Source organism: Chaetodon auriga, chromosome 1, assembly GCF_051107435.1.
Source record: "Chaetodon auriga isolate fChaAug3 chromosome 1, fChaAug3.hap1, whole genome shotgun sequence".
NCBI classification, from domain to species: domain Eukaryota; kingdom Metazoa; phylum Chordata; class Actinopteri; order Chaetodontiformes; family Chaetodontidae; genus Chaetodon; species Chaetodon auriga.
In genome coordinates this window covers 22,080,064-22,104,018 of record NC_135074.1, presented here as the reverse complement: position 1 = coordinate 22,104,018, position 23,955 = coordinate 22,080,064, and the positions used below count along the sequence as shown (strand labels likewise).

The 23,955-nt window shown below is 43.1% G+C and overlaps 1 protein-coding gene across 1 annotated transcript; it reads right to left on the bottom strand.

Moving 5' to 3' along the window:
• Positions 1-18,190: 18,190 nt before the first annotated feature.
• LOC143320419 (uncharacterized) lies at positions 18,191-23,064 on the bottom strand. The gene is made up of 2 exons (XM_076730024.1): positions 22,728-23,064; positions 18,191-20,474 (listed from the first exon to the last, which is right to left on the bottom strand). The coding sequence occupies exon 2, from the start codon at positions 20,464-20,466 to the stop codon at positions 18,742-18,744; it is 1,725 nt and encodes a 574-aa protein (XP_076586139.1). The 5' UTR covers positions 20,467-20,474; positions 22,728-23,064; the 3' UTR covers positions 18,191-18,741.
• Between the last annotated feature and the right edge of the window lie 891 nt (positions 23,065-23,955).

Sequence of the window (23,955 nt, the reverse complement as noted above, 5' to 3'; positions counted from 1 at the left end):
ACATGATGAAGTATCACTATGAGAGATGTGTCGATATTTTGGAATTAGGCTGGGGTCTGTATGTGTGTCATGTTTCAGTTAGCAGCAGGTTAATGGTTTGTTAGCTTGTGGTTGCTATTATCCACTTTGACCCAGTGGACCCAACTGAAAAAATGGCAGAGTGGACTTACTGTTATTTAACTCCTCATTTCCTTACTCCGTTTCGCCATGTGATACTGAATTTACTGATTTATTCATTTCAAATCGATCGGATCAGTGTCCTTTATTATGTCTATAAGGATTTACTTCATTGCTTAGGAGCTCTACTTTTCAACTGTAGGAGAATAAGTGTGCTTTTACTTATTTTAAATGTTCTGCAGTCTCACTTTAAACCTCTAACAACTGATGTATTTGGCCACTTGGAGGCAGCAGAAACAAGTTATGAGCACAACATTGATGTAGCTTACCTTCTCAGTTGATATGGCGAACTTTACACGCCCAGCTGTTGAAGAGGAACACTGTAATTTTATTTGGAGTGCTTCTGGCCACCTGGTGAATCTAAGCCCAATGTTCCTGTTAGAAATATCTGGCTCTTTAGCCGCTGTGCTTGTTAGTGCTGAGCAGATAGCACACAGTGTGTTTTCAGTGGTTTTCCTATGAAAACTGGCTACCGCTGCCAAAAACGATGCTGTGAGCGACCCCTCTCACATTGTGAGACAGTGTTCACTTAGTCATCTTACATGTTGTCATGATAAAAATATCTATTACAGCCTCTTTAAGGAGAGGTTATTTTCTACTCTGCAATCTTTAACTTCAGATAAAGCCAGTCATGCAACCAATCCAACTCACTGACTTTGTGAAATAAGTCATTGTAAGATTGATTTTAGCCTAAAAAAGGTCTACAGACAACTCTACATGCGATGTCCAGGCTTGCTTTAGAAATCTGTATTGCCGTAAGTTTGGAGAGGAAATTCTGCCAACAGCAACGAGACAGAAATTCACCTTTTCCACTCTTTCATGCACACAACTGTACTCTACCTGCAGCCATGCATTATCAAAGACTCCAGCTTCCAGGCTCAGCTTGTAACTGCTTTATCTTAAAGCCACAGGAGAGGCCCGCCAATAAATGTGTGGGTGTCCACTTGTGTGTGTTTGGGAGAGTGGGGAGGAGGGGCTGGTCGTTAATGCTAAAATCAATCAGTAAATCAGAGGCAGTGCCTGCAGAAGGGCCACACTGCCAGCGATGGTTCTCAGTGAAAGCTTCAAGCAATAAAGGGGGAGAAAAGGGCGAGGAAAATGGATGAGTCATCCAAGGGAAATGAAAGAAACTGCAGAGTAAAGGTGGCAGATTGGTGGTCATATTTCCCACAAACACGAGGATTGTATGCTCCCCTGCCACTGGATACAAGGTCGCATTTTACAAACACATCATGAACAGTGTCAGAGAGAGGACCGAAGGCGGTGAGGGTGATGTCCTCTGATGGCTCATGGCTGTTAGTTTGAGCCATTTAACTGGCTGGGGTCCAGCTGGTTCACCTCCTCATGAGGCCCAGGCTGAATTAAAACCGGCCTGCCAGAGCAGATTGGAGTATTCCGTGTGTTTGCTGGGAGACTGCAGGAGGCCGGCATACTTTAAACCTCTCAGGGGTATGCTGAGGGCCTCTCCATTCTTCCTACAAACAGATGGAGCTGTGACTGAGGAATGTACAATACATACAGAGCCTTGTGGAGATGAAGGAAAGACATGAACAATGCAACAGTGTGGCATTAGTACTCGATTAGCGTTTAGAAATAATAGATGTACCACCGCACATGTGAAATGGATAAACCATGAGATGCGTCTACAGGCTCTGTGATACGTGCTGCACACTTTACAGCAGTGCAGTTGAAGCCAGCTAGGAGTCTGTGAGGGTGGAGCTGTCCCGGCTGCCAGGCCTTAATGGTTATATGCTTTCCAGATGCATTGTTAATGAGTTCACGTAACACAAAGATGGATTGGACAGTTAGTATCCAATCTACTGATATGAAGCGGAGATAAAAACATGACCTTTGCCAAAACTGGAGGGTATTTGAAGATCAATCCAAATCTCCCGGTTATGTTCAATATAAATACGGTATACAGTGCAACACAAGCAAGCAAGCAAGGGGAGATAGAAGGGGTGTGTGTCTGTGCTGCTTTGCCAGGCTGGCCTAAAACAAACTCACAATTTACAGTGGGGTCAGATTATCTTAGCTGGAATTGTTGACATTGTGAAAATGTCAGCAATGACACAGAAAGTTGTAAATCTGCACACTGTGTAATTAATTCCAGGTTTCTCTGCTTACTCTCATCCAAATATTCTGCTTTTTGAAGACTTTGATAGACATTGTTGATGTTGAGTCAAGAGCTGAGAAAACAGCTCGTATTTTGTGACACACAGTCGTCTAAACATGACACGGATAATGATTCATGCTGGTAAAAAGGGATATTGTCAGATACTGTGTGTTTATGATCAACTTTTTTGTGGATAAGTACTGCGTGTATGAAATAACAACACAAAACAGACAACGCGGAAATCATTGACAACAACGCTTTCACATAACTGAGCCAAGCATGTGTGGGTGTGTGTGCGTGTGTCCGATGTGCACCTGTGCGTGTAAAATATACAACATATCTGACATGCGGGCCGCATGAGACAACCGTGACATAATGTGATAAAGTGCGCTGGTATTTTGAATGAGTTACGGCAGGGACCGAGGCAGAAAGCAATGTTTTTGAGCTTGTGTCAACGTTTCTTCAGCCGTCCGAGGCTTGAAGCACTGTGGGATCATTAGGCTTTTTCATTTAAGATGTTTTGACACGTCACAGTATGAGTTCTCATAGCGTCCTGCTATGAAGAGTCAAAATGTCTCCCGTGGAAAGGTCCAATTACATAGATCCAGAATATCTTTTGTCATACAGCTCTTCACGCACTCTTTGGTTAGCCGTCTTCTCTGATCGTCTAGTACTTGGAAGCGGGGGGGTTAATTGGCTTATTGTCTGTACATCCACCATCTATTCATCTGGGTTCATGTTCCATTAGCAGCGAGGCCTTTAGAGAGTCTGGAAGTCGGCATCAGATGGGGTCAGAGATTCAGTCCCCCCCCTGCGAGACCCTGGTGTCACATTACGCTCCTGAAATGTACACTTAGAGGCACACACACACACACACACACACACACACACACACACACACACACTCACAAGTTACTCAGATATACAGTATGCAGAATATTTGAATGATTAATCTGCAGTCTTTCCAACTTCCTGGTCCAAGTTGGACAAGAATACACAAGTATTCACATTTTAGACATTCAGCCGATGCTTGTATCTTCTTATCTATCTATCTACCTTTCACAGGGCTGGGTAGAAAGCTCTGTAACAGTACTGTATGTTTGCTCATATCACGCATATCTTCAGAAGAGCACAAACACACTCTCCAGTGCATTCTCCAGGTGCCATTCTTATCTCTGTCTGACATTCTCCTCATCGCTGAGATCAGTCGGAAACAAGGCAGCTGGAATTCCATTCAGGAGTAAAACACAACCTTTCTCTGTGCCGCCATGTCTGTGTATGTTTTATGCTTCAGTCAGATACAGGTCTGCCCTTGTGAGGTAGAGACAAATCATTTCCCTACCTCAACAGACCATTGTCAGTTCCTCCGAATCCAGACACAAGGGGAGATGTGTCACAGCTGGAGAAGAGGTTTGAACTGCTCCGCTGGGAATTTCTGCAGATCTGATGTCTTTCTCATTACCCTGAAAATAGAGTTTAAAAAAAAAAATCCACCAATATGAAACACACAATCAGGTCATGAGAGATGCTCGCATGTGTTACTCTTTGTCTCGGCTCCTTTTTCGAGACGAGCATTAATGAGGACCACCTGTTTGGTGAAGCCATGACATTGAAAACACGAGGACAGAGAGCTATGTGAGCAATGTGAGCAGTTTTTCCAGGTGGCACATGTGGACCGCGTAGGATTTGCATGATGGATATTGCGTTATACCCTCTTGTATATGATTTGGTGTCTGCTATTCGTACAGCAAACGCATAGCACATGGGGGGGGGGGGGCTCCACAGGAGAGTGTTTATGAAGAGGAGATGTTCAGGGTGAATTCCTCAGATAAGTGACATGGCCTCTCTCTGTTCTGGATGAAGGAGAGCACAGCACACCTCGGGCTGTATATGGTAAACCTCAGAAACACATGTACACATAAGCTCATGGAGCTCATGGGTTCGGGAGAAAGTGGGTTCTAAAAGTATTTGAGACCCACGACTGCAGGGTCTCCAAAAACCAGCGTTATGTTAGGCTAAGTCAGCAATCTACCATGTGTATTGTACAATGAGTTAAACTGTGGAAAAAGCATCATTTATAACAAATGACACCCCTACCACCGAGGTCAAAATCTCACACACACACTGGGAGCGGGTAAATCAGCTGCATGGGGCCCTATACGTGGTGTCAGGCTCATTTCAGATCACAGCATTCTTCAGATTCCTGCCTGTAATTATACTGGCAGGTCTGATTCAGCTTTATAGCCTTTATCTGCAAACTGGGAGGATGGTGGTGATCATCCTCAGATCCTTCTCTGCCCACCACGCAATCACGTACACACTCACAAGAGACAACGGAGAACAATCGGCTTGTGAGAGGGAAACAGAGGCCCCTCCGTTTACTGCACTGTGGGCTTTTAAAACCAAAAGACTTTTAGCATAAAAATCCTCTCTGCTCTGTGTGAGCTAGGTTTGTGTGTGTGTCTACATGGGTTTATGTGCCCACATGTGGGGGTGTATGTAGGCGTTTAGAGGCTGTATTTGCGCGTGCGTGAATGTTTGCGCTTTCCATGTGTCAGCAGGCCAGGAGATACTCTATTAAACCACAGAGACCCATAAACGCAGCAGTGCGCCTGACAGAATGGAGGAGGAGGAGACAGAGAGAGAGGGAGAGGAAGGGGTAACTTCAACGGGGGATTGTAACAAATATGTAGTGTCTAATCCTCTCATTAGACAGCAGGGGGTGTGCGGTGCAATCAGATTCAAGTGGAGAGACGCGCTGCCATGTTGGGAGACGGAGGCCTGGCAGAGCGCTGGGGAAGATGTCTGTGGCTGTAAGAGTGTTATCTAACGCAGAGACACGCAAAAACACACATCAATTCAGATTTAAAGCACGCAGAAATATATCACACAGGAAAACATCAGATACAGAGTTGAAAACACTCAAACACACAAAGGTTGATGAGGGACTCTGAGTTGCTGAGTTTCTTTCTATTTGCCTCTCAAGGTTGAAAAATTACTTATTATGGAGAAATAGCATTTTAGAACAGTCTAAAATCAGGAATATATTTTCACATGATTAGAAATGTTTTATGAAGTGATGTATTCAGCCATGAACTAGAGGGTTTGTCAAGAAAATAGTGCAGCAAATAAAGCTCCAGATAAAATGCAGCATGTTGTTTTTCATACTGTGTTTGTACGGATTAAACAAGATAAAATATGTTAATGAGTGAGCTTTAGAGTTTCGGGTTCAGTGGGTTTTATTACTTTCAAACAGAGCCAAGCTATGCTAACAGGCTGCTGGCTGTTAGCTTCATATTGCAGCCACTGGAGTAGTATCAATCCTCTCGTCTGACTCTCTGTAAGAAAGCAAATAGGTGCATTTGCCAAAATATTTTGGTTTTGTCATCATTCCTGCTGATAATGACACTGCACTCATTAGGTTAATGCTTGAAATTTTGAAACACAGCAACAACGCCTAAAAGACATCATATGGGACAAGATGCACGAGTGGTCAGATGATCATACAGGTTGGAAACAAATCCATAAATCAGTCAAATTGAATTGGAAGATAAAAGGAACAACGACAAATGATGAGTCTATCACCCAAATCGAATAGTGATTCCCTGCCTGCACTGCTGCCCTTCACCGCTGTGGTTTGGGCTTAGGTTAGGGTATGGTTAGACATTGCAGAGATAACTGGTTGGGGTTAGGCTGGGGTCAGGTTAAGATAAGGGGAAACACAAATTTATGGGGAAACAGACTTTGACACAACACATTGTTAGCGTCCATCACAGTTTACAGACCTGCTCTCTGTTTTAGCTTTGGCCTGCAATACTCACTGTGTTCATTTTCTGTGTAATTCAATGAAAGATTATTACTGAGAGGAAGATTTTGTTACCAGGCTAGCTGTTTCCCCCTATTACCCATCTTTATGCTGAGGTAAGCTAACCAGCTGCTTGATGCAACTTCATAGCTAACATACAGACATGAGAGTGGTATCAGTTTCTGACATAACTCATGCCAGGTGTATTCTCAAAATGTCAAACTGTTCCTTTAAAATGATCAGTATCAGAATGCTGCTTTGGGCCTTTCATACAGACCACATGTAGCTGTCCTCCAGTAGCCTTCAAAAAGAGCCACATTTGCGCTTTTATGAGTTGTTTTCAACACAAGAAATCATCAAGTAACAGTCCCCCTCGAGTTCTCTGTCCACCTCTGCTCTGTCTGCCCTCACTTTCCCACTACAAGCCTCCCCCTCCTCACCCCTTCCCCTCTTGCAGACACGCTTTGAAGAAAAACACAGGACGTCTCATCTCAAAGGAGTGTTTTACATTCCACGTTCAGCACGCTGCATCCACTGCTCTCCATAATAGAACATTGTTTTTCGAGTTTTCTGCAATGAGATCTGATTACCGCTTCAGAATGTTAATGAGTTGTAATCTCATATTAGTGTGAACTTAAACAATGTATGTGCGCTGTGTATAAAGCTGCATGCCCACTTCTTTTGCACATGCACGCATGTAAGCTCATCATTCTCCTTAAGCCTCTGCGTTCAATAAGCAATGCAGCAAGGGTCAGGAGAAAGTCAGCAGCTTGTGCTTGTAGCCGTGCAGCAAAATTATGAAGGATAACTCATTGTTGTTTTTTAGAAAGAACCTTATTGGGAACCTTTCTGGGAGGTTACCTCTTTAGAGTTGCACACATGCACACAAACACACACAAACACACACACACACACACACACACACACACACACACACACACACACACACACACACAGTGGAGCTTTCCTCCCACCTCACTCCCTCTCTCCTTCCCCTTGAGCATCAGCTGAGTTGGCTTTCTTGCTAAGTAGTGCCAGGGAGGCTGTTCCTTCGTTGCCTCTGAACGTCAGTAAGAATTTGGAGTGATGGCGGGTCCTGACAGGTCAGATGACACTTCTCCATCAGAAATGCACAGCAGTGGTGGATCTGGGTCACGTCCCAGTGCTCGGTGCTGAGTCACTCTGCTGGCTCTACCTGTTTCAGCCGCTTGCCAGGCTGGTTTGCCAGAAGACAGAGCTGCCCAGTGAAGGGGAGGGAGACCCATCTTTATTGTTTACTTAATCCTGCCTCTCCTCCTGATGTCTCTCTTTGTGTGCATCCATCTTATCTGTCTGGAAAATCTCCTCTTTCACTGCCTGTGTGTTGTTCAAATCAGTGTTTATGGGAGGAAGTTGGTTTTCAATCTCAGATTTATTCATGTATGTTAGCGGTTATCCAGGTCTGTCTTCCTTTGACATGGTCATGCTGACTACGCTGTCAAAGTGTTCACAGCCACTGTCAGTTTTCATCTCTGCGGAGAAGACATAGAGCTGGCAGTTCTTTTTTTTTGTTTGTTTTATTTCTGTCCTCTCACATCTTTTCTTCTCACTTCACGTGGAAAATGATATCATGGATCTGATGGGTTTATTAGAGTAAAAGTCAAATGTTTCTATAACACACAGAGTAGACATTGAGATACTCATCCTATTGTGTAAAAAGAAGACATAACATGCCTAAAAGTGAAAGCTATGTTCTCAGATTTTTGTGTACAGTCAAATCAAGTGTAATTTCCCTATAGACTCCAAATTTTCTCTAATACACAAAAAGCCAGATTATTTTCTGTTAATATCCAGTTAAAGACTGTTATTGACCCGAGCCCCGCTTCACCAAGTTTGCAGCATGCATTTATCAAAACAACCACCATACATGCAAGTTATACATGCATCGCAACTGTGTCTGCAATTTGAGATTTTACGGTCAGTTGTGAAATCTGACACTGCCGCCATTTGTGTCAGACTCCTTGCTTCTAACCATTAACCTGAACCAATCACAGGGTTTAAGGTGGAATGAAGTTACTGTTAAAAAAAAAAAGTAACTTCATGCCACTTTAAAACAAGCCCCTGAGTAGAATATACATTACTGCACTTGTCAATGGTTGCTCTGATGGAAAACCAACACTGTGAAATGATTACCTGCTGCACGCACTAACCGAGCAGACACAGCTTGCACATAAGGTGTAACATTAGAGGGCAGCAGAACTGGTTCAGTGAGGGGCAGAGGCTTACACATTACAGCAATGCCAAGGGCTTGTCAAGCATTTCTATTCCACATATGGAAGTTCATTGATTTCTCTCTATGTAAAACAAAAGTGAGCTGCATTGTGAGAAGTTAACTCACCTTTTACAGGGTGAAATTGGACGTAGATTACATCAAAGTACAACATCAAGTACAAACAAAATGTGCGGTTGATGGGCTGTCAGGTTAAAACTAGATTTAATAAAAGAAAAACTGGGCTGTTATTTTGTTCACCATCCAATATTTTTCTTTAAAAAAAAAAAGTTTTTATTTGCAATAAGCACTGGCCTGAAAATAAGAACCAGCAGGGATGTCCCAACCAAAAGAGAATATGTAATCCATTAACTTAAGTGGAAAAATGATAATTGCCATAACTGACATGAAACGTTGGTTTCCAGTGGACAGCAGTGTTTTATCAGATTGCACTTGATAATGTCTATTCCTATTAGAGCAACATTTCTGTAAGGCAACAGTGGGATCAACCGAATCACCATCTTTCACAAAAGCCCGGGGTGTTTTGTACTTGCCTGCCAGTCATTCTGCAGGGTCTTTCTCACAACTTACATTAGGGTGAAGTGTGTGTGCACAGACAGTACAAAGCAGAGAGGAGCTGCCAGGGCCTCTGTGGTGGACATATGGCAGTGCCGTGGGCCAGGGGCATCATGGTGGGTGGAGGCACAGGGCAATGTGTGTATTATATGTGTGTGTGTTTGTGTGTGCATGTGTGCGTGTGTGTGTGTTGAAATGAATCTGACAAAGTTAAAGGATTTAATGAGGCGTGCAGAGGGTCAGTGACAGAAGGAGGTCCCGGCACTCGCCCAGTGATTCTCTGCGAGCGCATCTGAAGGAGGGGCCAGTTTGAAGTCCTTGTTACTCTAATACAATAAGACCCCTCCCTTCCCACACTTTCCATCTCAGTCCTTTTGTCCACTGCCTTCACTTCAGGGTCTCTTTCATGAACACGTGCATAAGAGCAGACAAAATGTTTAGAAGCGTATTATAAAGTATGTGTAAGAGCACATAGAATTTAATGTATAAAATTTTGAATAATACCAAGCAATGTGAGGCCGAAAAGACTGTGAACTCAGTTTGGTTTTGCGTGTTGGGGTGGGTTGTGTTTATAACTGTATCTGCTGTGTATCCAAGCTGGTGGGATTCCTTTTTTATGAGTCCTGCCTGCCTCATTCTGAAAACATAGCTGGAATTTCGTCTTGTATACAAAGTATACACAGATTGCTCATCTTGAGCAAATGAAAAAGCCAGTTAATGGTATAAATGGTCATATGTGGGAAATCCCATTGTCATAACATAGTATAATGCACATGGAGCCTAGCTGGATAGGAGAACTAGTGTTATTTTACGAATGATCATTGTGTTCTGTAAGAAAAAAAATGTCTGCAATGTTCCTGTTTATGGTTATGAAGTTAAAACATGTAATTCCCCCACATGCAGAAATGGTTGATGGTTTAAATGGGTTCTAAATGCTTACTTGTTATTAACTTGAACAGAAAAAAATCCCAGTTATTCTCTTTCCTTTTCTCCCTCTCTGTTGACATAACTGGACGTGAAAAGCTGGGATGACGATCTGCCAGAGCACTTTAGACTCCTCCACGGTTAAACAAATGTTGACAGGCCAAGACAAAAGGAACACAAAGAACACTCCGCAGCCGATGTAAAACAATATTTGGGTTTATTAGGATATGCATGGATTCAGTTGGAGAAATATTAAGTCATAAGTTGTTGGGGGGTTTTTTTGCCAATTCAGTTCTAACTTTTCTGGAATGCATTTATGGAGCCTTTCTGGAGGTCTTAAGCAGTGCTGGCACTTCTCAACCAGTATGATCAAACACACTGTTGTGCAATTGTGTGGGCTGCTGTGTCTTTGTGAGATTTTGCCAAAAATGTGAAGAAATTTGTTGAGTAAATCAAACAAAATACAGCATTTTGTAAAATGTTACCACAATTTACGGCCTTCTGGTATGTTCGTGTAGGTCCGTGACTGCTGCCCACATGCCTGCAGCAGCTGGACTGTAGGTGACAGATGCTTTAAGCTGCTATTTCCAGCTGGCTGCTAAGAAAAACACTTGCATCTACCTGCCATAGAACGATCATCGGTGTCTAATATACTATAGCCTCTGCTGGAGTATAATATTAAGTGCACCTATTTTGCACCTAAAAAAATTTCCATAGCTTTCTGCATCATTAAATAAATATTTTTACCACATTTTGAACCCACAAACATTTGTGTGTTTATGCATGTGAGCGTGTTGTTAAAGAATTTAGCATTTCAAGCTGTCATACCAGTCAGTCTACCTCTTACCTGTCTTATAATAATGTGTTTGGTGCTTGTTGTCTTTAAAATCTGCCCTGTCAAACACTTTACATGTAAAATTCCAACATGTTCTCACTCTCAGCTTGTCACATACAGACGCTTTGTCAGTGGCCCTCTGTAATAAAGCTTGCAAAAAAAACCTGGTTAGGTTTCAGAGAATATTACGTTGTGTGTTAAACTAAGTATGTTAGTTACATACGTTAGTTACCTACATTAAATTGTGTTATTTCAGTTACAGTACAGGATAGTCTTAAAATGTTTATGAACAGCATTTAATGTATGATTCAGTTTACTTGACCACATGGGAAAGGGAAGATCATGGCCAAGGTGAAATAATAAAAATGTCAGTGTTGACTGGCAGTATGAGACACAAATGAAGGAATCTGGAGCCAAAGGCAAATATCAAAACAGCAACCTCCAGGGCTGAAAAACGAAGCCAATGTGGAAGTGTGAAAAAACCTGCAGTTCCTTGAATGACCACTTGAGGCTGGCTCCAATTGCAAGTCAATCCCCATAGACCCCACCTCTTTGGCCATTTTTTGATAAGCCAGGATATGGCAGAGTTGGCCACTGCTAAGATGGCAACGGCCAGAGCCACCAACACTGAGCTTCACAATGACTGCACTATGGGTGGTGTCACTGAAACTACGTCCATTGTTTTCTACAGTCTATGATACTTACACACTCACCCAGCAGCCTGACCCATGACCATACTTTTTACTGAGCTATATGAACGTCTTGCACTGGCACTGACTGAAGACTGACATTCAGCATTAACCACTAATGCATAACCACGCATGAACAGAGTTTGCAAGAGGAAGGACACTGATCGGTATTTGTGTGTATGTGTGTGTCTGTGTTTGTGTGTGTGTGTGTGTGTTTGTGTTGTACAACAGAATATCCTGCTTGAAAAGCTTTCAAACGGATGTTAGCAGAGTTGACTGCTCTGCTTGCAAGTAAGCAAACACAAACACACACACACACACACACACACACACACACACACACACACACTTACATGTTTGGACCTCCGTACCTAATCTTAACCTCAAACTTAGTACAACGCCATCATGTTGAAACACTCCCGTAAAGATGTCTTGACTTTCCAGAAAGTCATATTGGCTAGGATTAAGATGGACTAGAGATTGAGAGTCCGAGAGCGAGTTGCTGCTCCAACAGGTTGAGAAAGACGTCAAACATGACCCCCTGCAGGCTTCTCCTGAGAGTTCCACCATCAGTTTCTCTCTCTCCATCCTTTTCTATCTTCCCCGACTTTAAATCTCATGTATGCACAAACATACAGTAAAACCCTCCATTGTCTCTGTTGCCTTCTCTCCGCTACCCCCCTACCATTTGCTCCCTCTGTTTTGTCCTTGCCCTATCCCTGCTGTCTTCAAAGTGCCAGAGGTCATTTCATTTCATGCATAAATAATTCACCAGGGGCCATACAGCCAGTGTACAGTGGCTGTCTTAAACAAGCAGCAGCTTTGATTTAGCTCTGTCACCAGAGGCACAGCGAAGGTCATCCCTCCCCAATGGACAATCCTCTGCAGCCATGGTGGCTGGGGCTGAAATAATTTACAATAGAAATTGTGTTACAAGGGCACAGATACTGTATTAGTATATGCTTTTTATAAAAATAGAACAGCCAAAAGTGCTCTCTGTCTTGATTTTCTTTTTTTACAAAGTAGTTTGTGTGATATGAAAAGCATTTCCCGTAGCTCCAGCTCTCATTTAAAGCAAACAGAGCCTATATATTTCAGGTTTCATAACCACTTCATTTCATATCTTTTTTCGTTATCATTCTGTTTTTGTTGCAAACTGAATTCTGCCTCCTCGTCTTTGTGCTCAGTTGACTCACAGAAAAGCAGTGTTTTGTGCTCTGCTCTAAAATGTTTGGTTTTCAAGTAAACTTTATCTTGTAGTCTAAGTAACGCTGTTCCAAATGTTTCTGTCAGCTGTCTGAATCGCCCCCATTAATGTCCACGAACAAGTATAAACTGCTCTGTTGTTTCTGAGTTCGGTTGTATCATCGTTCCTTCATTGACGAGAAATGACAAGGACTAAGGTGAGTGCTTGAGTCCAACACAGCAGAGTATACCTCACACCAGAGGAAGGCTAAAGAAGTCAGAGAGAAATGAACTCCTCACTGCATGTTTCCTTGGAGCTTACGGGGCCCGGAGGCTTGATCAAGGTGACTGCACACACAGAATGAGTTTCCATCTCTAATCTAAAACACACACTCTGTGCTCATGCACTCCCTGTAGGTAACCTCTCCTTCAGTGACTAAGCTGAGATAACAGGTGTGTGTTCAGTGTAAAACTTTGTGTATGGATTCATTGTTGCTTTGCTGTGGGGATGATTTCAAAAGAGCATTGGTAGCACGAGCGTGAGCATTTGATATATGGTGACATGCAGAAACTGACCAACTCAACATTTGAAGAATAAAGTACGCTGCTGTCGAGGCTTACAATAACACATCTACCTGCTTCGATGCCAGGATCTATGAATGCAATGACTGCAATGAATGCATTATCTTTACCGTCTGATTTGGGCAGCTGATTATATTTGAGTGTCCTAATTCTGAGTGTGAGTTGTATTCTCTCCATAGCTCCCTCACAATATCCCGCAATGGAACAAAAAAAAGTAGGGTCCCTGCCATGTGCACTGTTATGCTCGGAGATCGCACACTCCTCCCTTTTGTGGGGTCTCCCAGGGATCTATTCTGGGTCCCCTTTTATTTACTATATTAGAAGCAACCATATCACACCAATCCTTGCTGCCCTTCAGGGATTACCTGTGAGTTTTAGATTGGATTTTAAGATTTTACTGCTTGTTTTTAAAACCTCAAACAGTCAGGCTCCTGCTCAGACTCTGACTGCTGCTTGAGCAGAGTCCTACTAATGATTCCAAAGTCTCGACTTGTCAGTAAAGGTGTCCAAACCTTTGCTCTCTGGGCCCCTCAGCTCATCTTAAAAACTCAATTTTATCTTTATGGCATTTGTTGATATTGTTGAAATAATTTTGTCTGTATATGTTTTATGTTTTGGTGTACTTTGTACTACTTGAATAAACGTATTGCTAACAATCCCATAATGCAATGCCCTGCATTTTGTAGTTGCGAGGCACGCTGTCAGGGCTTGCTGTGAGACTTTAACAGAACAGAGCCATTGTTAATGTTTTTAGCCACACCTGTGCTCCTCCTGCTATGTCAAGTCAAAATGTCTGCTGTGAAAAAGAACCACTGTATCTGAGTTTCAAGGAATGATGGATGTAGTCGTTGTAGATACTGTCTCAACTTTCATTTTGGTTTTATCCAGCAAACACTGTGACATTGAATAGCTGCTGATGCAACAGCCAGGCTAGTGAAAATCTCAGCAGGTGCTGAGCCAAAATGAAAACTGAGATGACATCCACACTGATACTTGCTTCCTTTTGTGAAAACCTAAATACAATTTTGTGATAGTTTTAGTTGAAACTGTACTAGGTGTGTGTGTGTGTGTATGTGTGTGTGTGTGTGTGTGTGTGTGTGTGTGTGTGTGTGTGTGTGTGTAGATTGTGTTTACATAGATACTAATGTTCACATTTGCCTATCACCCACCCACACACACACACACACACACACACACACACACACACACACACACACAAAGACACTGATTTCTATTCTCTTTCACTCTGCTGATGCAGCTGCTGTGCTGAGTGAGCACTTTACAGCTGCCCATTTTGTGTGTGTGTGTGTGTGTGTGTGTGTGTGGTTGAGAGAGAGAGTGCGCATGTGTGAGGAGTTAAGGATGATGGGATCCTTGAGCAGACAAAAGGGAATCACTGCTACTCTCAGCATCCATTAGACGAACCCTATGGATCAGTATTGATTCTTACTACCACTGGGCTCAGTCTAATAGGCTTCTGCCCGTCCTGATACAATGACAGCATTAGCACACACGTCCAGATGGATGGATTCAGGGATGGGAGGCTGGGCCACAACCAGAACAAGAGAGAGAGAGAGAGAGCAATAAAGAGGCTAAAAAGATTTACAGGTCCAGAGGAGAAAGGCGAGGGGACTAATGCTGATAATGTGTGCAAGACAGACACCAAGAGTAAAGAGAAAGACAGAGAGAGATTTAACCCCACACAGAAAAATAGAAAAATCCTGGTTTACTTGTGCAGGCACAGTTTAAACCAGGAGATGAATCCATAAAAAAGGCTCTTGCTCATTCAGCATAACAGTTACTTGGTGCATCTTCTCTGATTGACCATTTTGGAGAACATAAAGGGGAAAAGAGGAAGTCTCTGTACAGCCATCATAATAAAAGCATTGGATATGTGTGTGTCTCTTTGTGTGTGTGTGTGTGTGCGCGTGTCTCTGTCTGAGATGAGGGAAAGTGAAAAGGGAAGAGTGACTTGTTTGTTTTTAGCCAAGAATTGAGCGTGTTTTCCCGTCTGTACTTCTGCTCTGACACCCTCTTGGTCGAATAATAAATAGTGATCAGCTGTTGCTGTAATTTGGCGACCTGACTCTTACTCTTTTCCCAGCCAGCTGAGTGGATGGAGCAATGGAAAGAGCATCTCTTATATCAGAAAGTCTGGGCAGTCTTCCCTCATACACTCACATCCTCCCTGTTTGTTATCACGTTAAAAACCAAGACAGCTCGAAAAGATTCCTTCCCAGAAGTACACAGGGCATTGAATTTGTTTAATCTAATAGCCCTCTAGATAGGGAAAGGTGTGTAAATACAGTCATGTTAAATATTGCCCAAGGAAGGTTTGTCAAGAGGTAGAGTCTGTTCAGTGCAGAGTGAGACGCCTCAGTTAGAATTATTTTGTTTTTTGAGTCTCACTGGTTTGAAGTGGGCTGGGCTCAGATTTAAAAAGGTGAAAAAGGTCAATTGAGACACTTACTGATAATCATCATCTTGAGTTGCACGGCGGTAATTTCTGCACCTGAAATGCAAAGCATTGCATTGGGATTGAAAGTAGATCACATGCCATAGACATTACTTCTTTTAGTTTCAGTTATGTTTTGAGGGTTCCATATAGTACCACGTAGACACACATTTGGGCAGCAATAGGGAATAGATAAGAAATTAAGTTTTTAAGGACTTGAAATATTCAATAATGAGCTGTGTTTAACGCATTGAAGATATTGTGTGACTTTGTCATCTGTTAATGTTTATCTTCCCCCATATTTTACACATTAACAATGATTCATCCATTAAAGAACCCACAGAATGTGAATGAGTTTGTTAAAAAGCCATCAACAGTGAATTCTAGACCCTGTCTTCAATACTCTACCAAAAGCAAGCAAGAAAAAAAAAAACTTGACCTAGTAGGTCAGGGCCTCATGAATTTCCTCATAATATAGCCTTTGGATTTAGTTCACGTTTTCTTTTTCCTTTTGCTTCTCAGAGGCATCAGTCGGGGATGGCTAAAGCCTGCAGGCTGGTCTTCACACAGGGAAAAAAGAAGCTGGAACACAGTCTGAGCTTTGTGCAGGAGCTTGCATATAGAGCGCATAGTGTTGGGGTAACCAGGCAGTGCAGCTGGCCTTTCACAACTATGCAACTTTAAGGCAGTGTTTAAATCAAGATGCAAAAGACAAGGACCCTGTTCTCGGACACTAACACACACATAAAAGGGAACAAACGTGAGGGAAAGTGAAACAGGGAAATGATGAACCTCCAGTAGGATTTCAGTGATGGCTATATTCATGCAATTTTGGCTAAATAAATAGCTGTGGCAACACATTTCTTTGTTTTAAACAGTGCTGATATTTCGTCATGAAGTTTCCGCCATTACAACACCTACAAATGCGACCCTGCTGCATTCAAAGGGTCTCCCCTTTTATTGTGCTACCCCCAGATATCTATTGTTCACTGAAGGTTAGCAGGTCATGTTGCTGCCAAACTGACTTTTTTCAGAAGTGTGGTTCTATAAATAATGGTGGCCTGTAAGTTTATCCTATTAGAGATTTGAAATTAAAGCTTGTACCCAATACAGGGTTGCTGTGGTTGTCAGACAAAGATGGCATATACATATTAAAGTGTAAGACTTTGCTCCTTATATAAAATGATTTTGTGTCAAACCAAAGCCAACTGTTGTCATCATTCTTAAAAATTACTTTAGAGCACCATGTACTGCACCTTCAGATCAGATAAGTATCTCTCTGGAAAGCTGATGTTGTTTTTTCCAATAAAATAGTTTCCAAACCAGCGACTTAAGGCAGCAACCCACATGCCTACAAAGTCATTTTGATGAAACTGTTCAGCAAGAAAGATGAAAACATGCCAACGAGTTCATCCTGCTGGCCCCCAAACCCTCTCCACAACATTCCTTTCATAAATGTGCGGTGCTGGAGTATTTTTTTAAGAAACTAGAGAGAGCTGGTATGTGGATGGGCCCATTATGGAGCTACTTCTGTAGGAGGGTCCCGTTATCACTATCAGATCTCCTCTTGTGCTCTGACCCATGGTCCAGTAGTTGTTTCAAGGTTGGATGACCATACCCTACTCAGGTCCACCCTCCACCTCACACACGTGCACTTGCATACAGACCTCCCCACTGTCCATGCATGTACACACACGCAAACGCACAGACACACAAATATTACTTTACTCCCTCTTGTTAATGATGGCACCTTAGCACCTGCTCGACAAAACCCCTCTATTCTGAGACATTAGCGTGAGCAGCAGGCGTGGCAGCATTCTACAAGGAGGCATCAGATAGGTGTCAAAACAATTACCATCAAACTGTACTAATCCCCACAGCTTGTTCAATTTCAGACTGTAAACTATTCTGTAAATGTCTGTAACCAGAGGAGAGAGTATCTTATTTTGACAACCTCATTTCCTCTGTGCAGCATCATAGCACTTGCCATCATCCCAGAACACCCCTCCCTTCCCCCTCTTCCTTTTCTCTGCCTCCCACAAGCATTCCTGCCCCTCCCCCCTTCAGCTCCCCTTGCTGGTATGGATCTGTGAAATGTTGGCAGGGTGTGCTGCTATGGCATCGAGCCCCAGCAATGGGCATAGCGATGTGAGAGAGAAAAAGGTGAGGACAATAAGAAAACCTCAGAAAACTGACTGATTTCTCTGATCACAGGGAAGTCCTTTTGTTTGCCCAATCATGGCGCGCAGGCTGCATACAATAGGCAGCCATGTTCCACCAATCAAAATATTTGTAGCATGGCCAGTGACCGAAAGGACATTGCTCTTCGTAGATATGAATAATCAGTCAAACTCTAACCCACTCGGGCTGATATGAGCTGTGGTGGCAGTGGATGTCAACAAGTGGTTTGATATTAACAGAGGCTAGATGTTGTGCAAATAACGTTGCTCTGCTTCTCTTACAACTATAGCGACAAAAACTAATTCCCTCATTCTATGGTTTGAAATGGGTTAAGATTTCCTTATTCATTAATAGCAACATCTGACCCATAGCTTAAAGTACAATAAATGCATGAAAAGAAAAGAAGATCACTGTAGGCTATAACAATCTCTTTTTATTCTCTATTCCGAACAATCAATTCAAAATGAACAGTCCTCGCAGGTACCATTATTATAAAAGGCCAAAACATTTATGTCAGGTCTCTGCATATAGTAATAGAAAGGATATATGACATTCTAAATCAGATAACATACTAATAATGGATGCTGTTCCAATAAACCACTGTAATATTCAACAGGCTCACACACAAAGACAGATTTATTCAATTCATTCATTAATATCACATTTACTGTCCAGTATTTTTGCTCTGCTGTCCAGTTTCACCGCCTGTCTGCACTGAACCTCAAATTCCAAACTCATCTCTGCACTTCCTATCTCTGTCTGTCTGTCTGTCTCTTGTTTTATCCCCAAGTGGTTGCATTTCATTTTTGGTTACTCAAAAGAAAACATCCTTTTGCCTGAGTTACCACTACAGACATTGCGGTGGTTACAGCATTCCAGAAAGCCTAGCTGTTTTTGTGATACCTTGACGGCTTTCTCGCATCGCAAGATTAAGCTGAATTCACTCTGATTTGAGAGATGGCTTCTTTTCAGACCGCCTGGGTGACCTCAGTGCCGACACCCTCCACCATGTCGGAGACTGCTTCGGGAACTTCCTGGACATTCCCGCTCAGGTTCACATCCTTTTTCAGTTCAAAGTCACTCTGTTCCTTGATAGGCATCTCCTCTGGCTTTTCATTACCATTAACACATTCCACTGTTTGCATGGCAGCAGAATTTGCGCACTCCCCATTCACAGCTGGAGGTACATCTACTTCTGCCACATCCTCTGTAACAGAAGGGCTCTCTAAATTCCCATTTTCAATCTTGCTTTCTGCCTCAGGCTCCTGGGAAGGCACCTCTTCCACAGATGCTTCGGGTACCTCATCGGACTCAGCAGTAATTTCACTGGCAGACACGGACTCTGAGATGACAATCTCAGGGACAGGTTCTGCTGCTTCAGGCCCAGGTGCTGCCTCAGTGCTGGATGCTTCTGTTGCAACAGGTTCCTCCTCTACAGGCTGCTCAGTGGGAACCTCCTCTGTTGCATTCTCCACAGTCTGGGGTTCAGTAATGTCAGATGTGGCTACAATTGGTTCTTGCTCAACTTGTTCTACTTGTTCCTCTGCTGCAGATTCTTCTGCATCAGCCTTCTGCTCTGGCTCCAGTACTTGCTCTGGTTCTGGCTCTGGTGATTGTACAAGTTCTGGTTCTGGGGCTTGCTCTGGTTCAGGTTCTGGCTCTGGTTCCTGCTCTGGCTCTGATGCTTGCTCTGGCTCAAGGGTTTGCTCTGGTTCTGGGGCTTGTTCCAGCACAGGCTCTGCAGCTGGCTCAGACACTGGCTCGGGTTCAGGGACAGCAGCAGACAGCACTGTCTCCTCCACAGTGGCTTCTGGCTCAGTAACAGTCTTTGTGATGGGCTCTGGTTCTTGGTCCTTGGGTGCTTCCTCGGTGCTGGCAAGAACAACCTCTGGCTCTGGCACAGATTCTACAGTTGCAGCAGGTTCTTCTACAGGCAGCTCTTTAGGTGGATCTGCAGACTCCGGTTCAGGCACAAGTTCTTCTGATGAAGCTGCAGTGGCCTCTGGGAGCTCTACTGGAGCTTGTTCTTCTACAACTGGGGCTGACTCCTCTGTTGTTGGAGCTGGTTCATCTGCTGCTGCAGCTGGTTCCTCTACTGGAGCTGATTCCTCTTCTGTTCCTACTGGCACCTCTACTGGAGCTGATTCCTCTGCTGTTGCAACTGGTTCCTCTACTCCAACTGGTTCCTTTGCTGCTGCAAGTGGCACCTCGACTGGAGCTGGTTCCTCTGCTGCTGCAGCTGGTTTCTCCTCTGGAGCTGGTTCATCTGCTGCTGCAGCTGATTCTTCTGCTACTTGAGCCTCCTCCTTTGCTGCTAGACCTGGTTCCTCTGTTGCTGCCGCTGGTTCCTCTGCTGCTGGAACTGTTTTTTCTACTGCTGCAAGTGGTTGTTCTGCTACTGGAGCTACCTTTTCTGCTGCTGCCATGGATTCTTCTGCCACTGGAGCTGCCTCCTCTGCTCCTGCAGCTGGTTCCTCTGGAGGTGCAGATTTGGGCTCTTCTGGAGCTTTTGCAGCTTCAGTTACTGCTGCCACATTGTTTGCCTCAGCTGTCAACACAACTTCTGTGGGAGGGGCTCCAGCCTCAGCTTTAGCAGACTCTGCACCTGCAGCTGTCACTGTGGTCTCATCCTTTGTCCCTTTGGGGTCACTCACATCATATCCCTTCCTTTTCTTGCTCAGTTTGCCTCCCATGGTGTCTCCTACGAACAAACAGATGAAGGTGTCTTTTAATGAGAGGCAAAACATTGTTAAATTTCCCCCATCAATTTAATCATGAACAGATATATAGACAAACATTAATCCCTACAGGGAATCATATTTATGGGGAAGAACATGCAAAGTCCTTACTAAAAGGCCACAGCTGACTAAGCTCAAACCAAGGAGCTTCTTGTTTTGAGGTAACAGTGCTAACAACCAAATCACTTTTTTACCCAAGCATAGACATGATTCTCTTAATTTACACATGTGCATGTTTATTTAGGTAGTTAAAATTTATGCAGTGAGCATTAGGAATGTGTTATGCAAAACTTTCTAAAATGTCCTCAAATGTTACAACAGAGTTCAGTAAGAAAGGAGGTCAGAGAGAATATTATTGTCTTGAAGTGAACTAGAAGTTCAATTAGGAAACTGCTCGCTGCCAAACATAGTTTGGCTACAAAACAAGTGTAAATGCATGGGAACCTTACTGGGATCAGACAACCCCACATACTCTCTATCCTTTCAGGAATGTTGGGGGAAAGGCTCATTGCCAAAAGAGCCCACAACTCATCTATGATGTAGACATACCACTTTTCTTCAGTCAGCATGACAAGCTAAAAACTATATTGTGTAGTGAGTCTCTATAGGTGCATAGACAGAGGTAATCTAGAGCCAGCAGTTACATTCACATACAGAATTCTGAATGGATTTCCAGATCAGTGTAAACCCCAATAATCTGACACATTCTGTGAATGGAGCAAACATGTGGCCTACAACAGGCATGTAGCTCTTTGTGTTACTGTCACAAGACTGTTGTGGCTGTAGAGGAAGAGTTCGTGATTGCCACAGAATGTGACTTCCTTTCAGGGACAGAATAGAGAACTGCAAGTTCAACTTTATCTTACTGACTGTATTTCAGCTGACCCTGAATAAATCAACATATGAGATCCCTTAAACGCGTGGTTCTGCAGAGTCGAGGTTGCTGGTTTAGATTTTTAATGCCACAGTCTGATCAGCCCTTTTTGGCTTGACAGATGCTATCCCTGGAAATATAATACAACATGGTTTGTTTTTTTCTATTATGTCCAAAAGGACTTTTACCTTGCAGGACAGCATACGAACGACGTGGGAACTGTCCATAGTGCTACAACGCAGCAATCAAGACAGGATGCGCCACAAACCAGAATAGGCTGCAGCCATTAGAGCAATTAACAGTCTAATGAGCTGTCCGGCAGTAAAAATAAGTCATTAAATCTGCTCTTACAGCAGCGTCAGCCTGATTCCACTTTTGAGCTTACTTCTAACTAATTGTACTTATATTCATCATACTGTACTTATTTGCATCTTTTTCGCCTCTTGGCGTCACCGGCCTCCAAATCAGACAAAGCAAAAAAACGCACAGTTTAAGGAGAAAACCTAATATTCTGACATCCAAGCATTGTGAATTTGTACTGACAATTTTTTCCAAGACAAATTGAGTAACCAGTCAAACGTACAGTACACATGAAGCCTTATGCACAATCAGTAAGATTAGGGAGAACAGGCTACAGCAGCATGTGCCGGCCGGTAACAAAGGATGAGGATTCCTCAGCAGCAGCGAGGCTGCTTACTGACTGAAGTAATGGGTTGGGCAAAATTGGCAGAAAACGCTGATGCAAATCTGTACTACGGTGTAGAGTTTAGGCCAAGGCTGCTATACAGGAGAATTGCACTATACACTGGCCACGAACACTTGAGAGATAAAAGCTGTAGAGGGGTCTCCATCCCCCATTTCAACCCACCCACCGCTGCCTCTCTCAGCGGCTCTGCCCTTTTTGTTCACGGGTATTTGAAAATGTCGTACTCACATGGGAGAGAAAATGAAATTCACCACAATAACGTGTTAAGAGGCTGCCTGATGAGTGCCACAACTTCATAACTTTGTTATGCGCTTTCTTTATGCCAGGGTTTTAATCGCCTGGCCTACTTTGAAAAAAAAAAAGAAAGAAAGAAAGAAAGAAAGAAAGAAAGCAGCGCATCGCAGCTGCCCAGAAGGACGCACTAAATCAAACTGAGCCCCCCGAAAATGGGAAAAGGAAAAAAATCCAACCTTGTAATGTATAAATGAGAAAGGCAAAGAGAGAGAGACAACAATGGGTAAGCTGCACCTCACAGGCTTCTTTCTTTCTTTCTTTCTTTCTTTCTTTCTTTCTTTCTTGTTGCAAGTGAGAAACTAAACAGTAAAACCAATAAAACAAAGCTGCGATGAGACCAACCTGTGTGTCCAGAGAGTGATCACTTGGGCTTCTTTTCCAGGCTCCGGCTGGATGTGATAATGGAGGTAACCCTTTGGAGTGACAGCTGCAGATTCCGCCCCTGCTCTCCGGACTGTGGTGGAACTGAGGAGTGCCCCTCGCAGTTTTCTAGACATCTGTCGCTATCACAATCCAGCCTACCCCACTACTGCTCCGTCTGCAATCTATACCCTCCCAATCTTTAACCCCTCCTCCCCCGCACACCCACTCCGGTGCGTATTTCTCGGTTGTAGAAACGCATTTGCGGGCGGAAGGTGATTACGAGCGGGCTGTAAAATGCCCATTTCTCCTCTTTTCTACTCTTTTGAAAATTAAAGTGATTCTTTTATGTTCTCTCTCTCTCTCTCTCTCTCTCTCTCTCTCTCTCTCTCTCTCTCTCTCTCTCTCTCTCTCTCTCTTGGTGTTATTTGTAAGCAAGATAACATGCACGCTCATCCTTATTTGTACAGCTAACGGTAATAACATAAAAAGTGACATACTCACTTTAATCATGTAAAGGAGCAGAAGGAGTTTTAAAGTCAAATCTAAAATCATGTAATATTATAAACACATACAGAAACAGGGTGTCTGGTGCTCCCCCGTGCCTTGGCCTTCAGTTAATATGAGGTCACTGTTCTTGTTAGGGACATAAAGAGAACCAAAAGTTCATCTATTGTGACATATTCTCATGCATTGCGCCTCTTTGCTATTTGCCTTCCATGTGTTAATGGGACAAGGTTAGTCCGGGTGAGACCCAAGCAGCATGTCACTGACACGTTAGTGGGTTGAAGTATCTGAAAAAATGACATAAATAAATCACATATAATGTACATTTAATCTTTCTCCGTCAATTTTTAATAATAGTGTACAAGAAGTAAGCGCTGCTATCAGTGAATCACCCCCTGTAATCTCATTTAAAGTGCTGGAATATAATTTTTTTAGTGGCCTCATATCTCTTGTTTCAGCAGTCTTGTTTCAACTTGCACAGCTTTCCTGTGAAAAGGAAGGTGAGATTGGGTCTTTCCCTGGCATTTCACACCAACATGTTTTTTTCTTTACAGTTTCTCTCGGTGAAACTGGAAGAATGACAAAGCAAATCACAAAACAACAAGCTGATTGCATCACTCAATACTCAGCAGCCTGGTATTTGATCAGAAATTAAGTCATGTTTAATGAAATACATGTTTTATGATGTATTGTATTGTTTCAC

Excerpts from the sequence above, each read along its gene's own strand:
- LOC143320419 (XM_076730024.1), bottom strand. The coding sequence starts at position 20,466 with ATGGGAGGCAAACTGAGCAAGAAAAGGAAGGGATATGATGTGAGTGAC.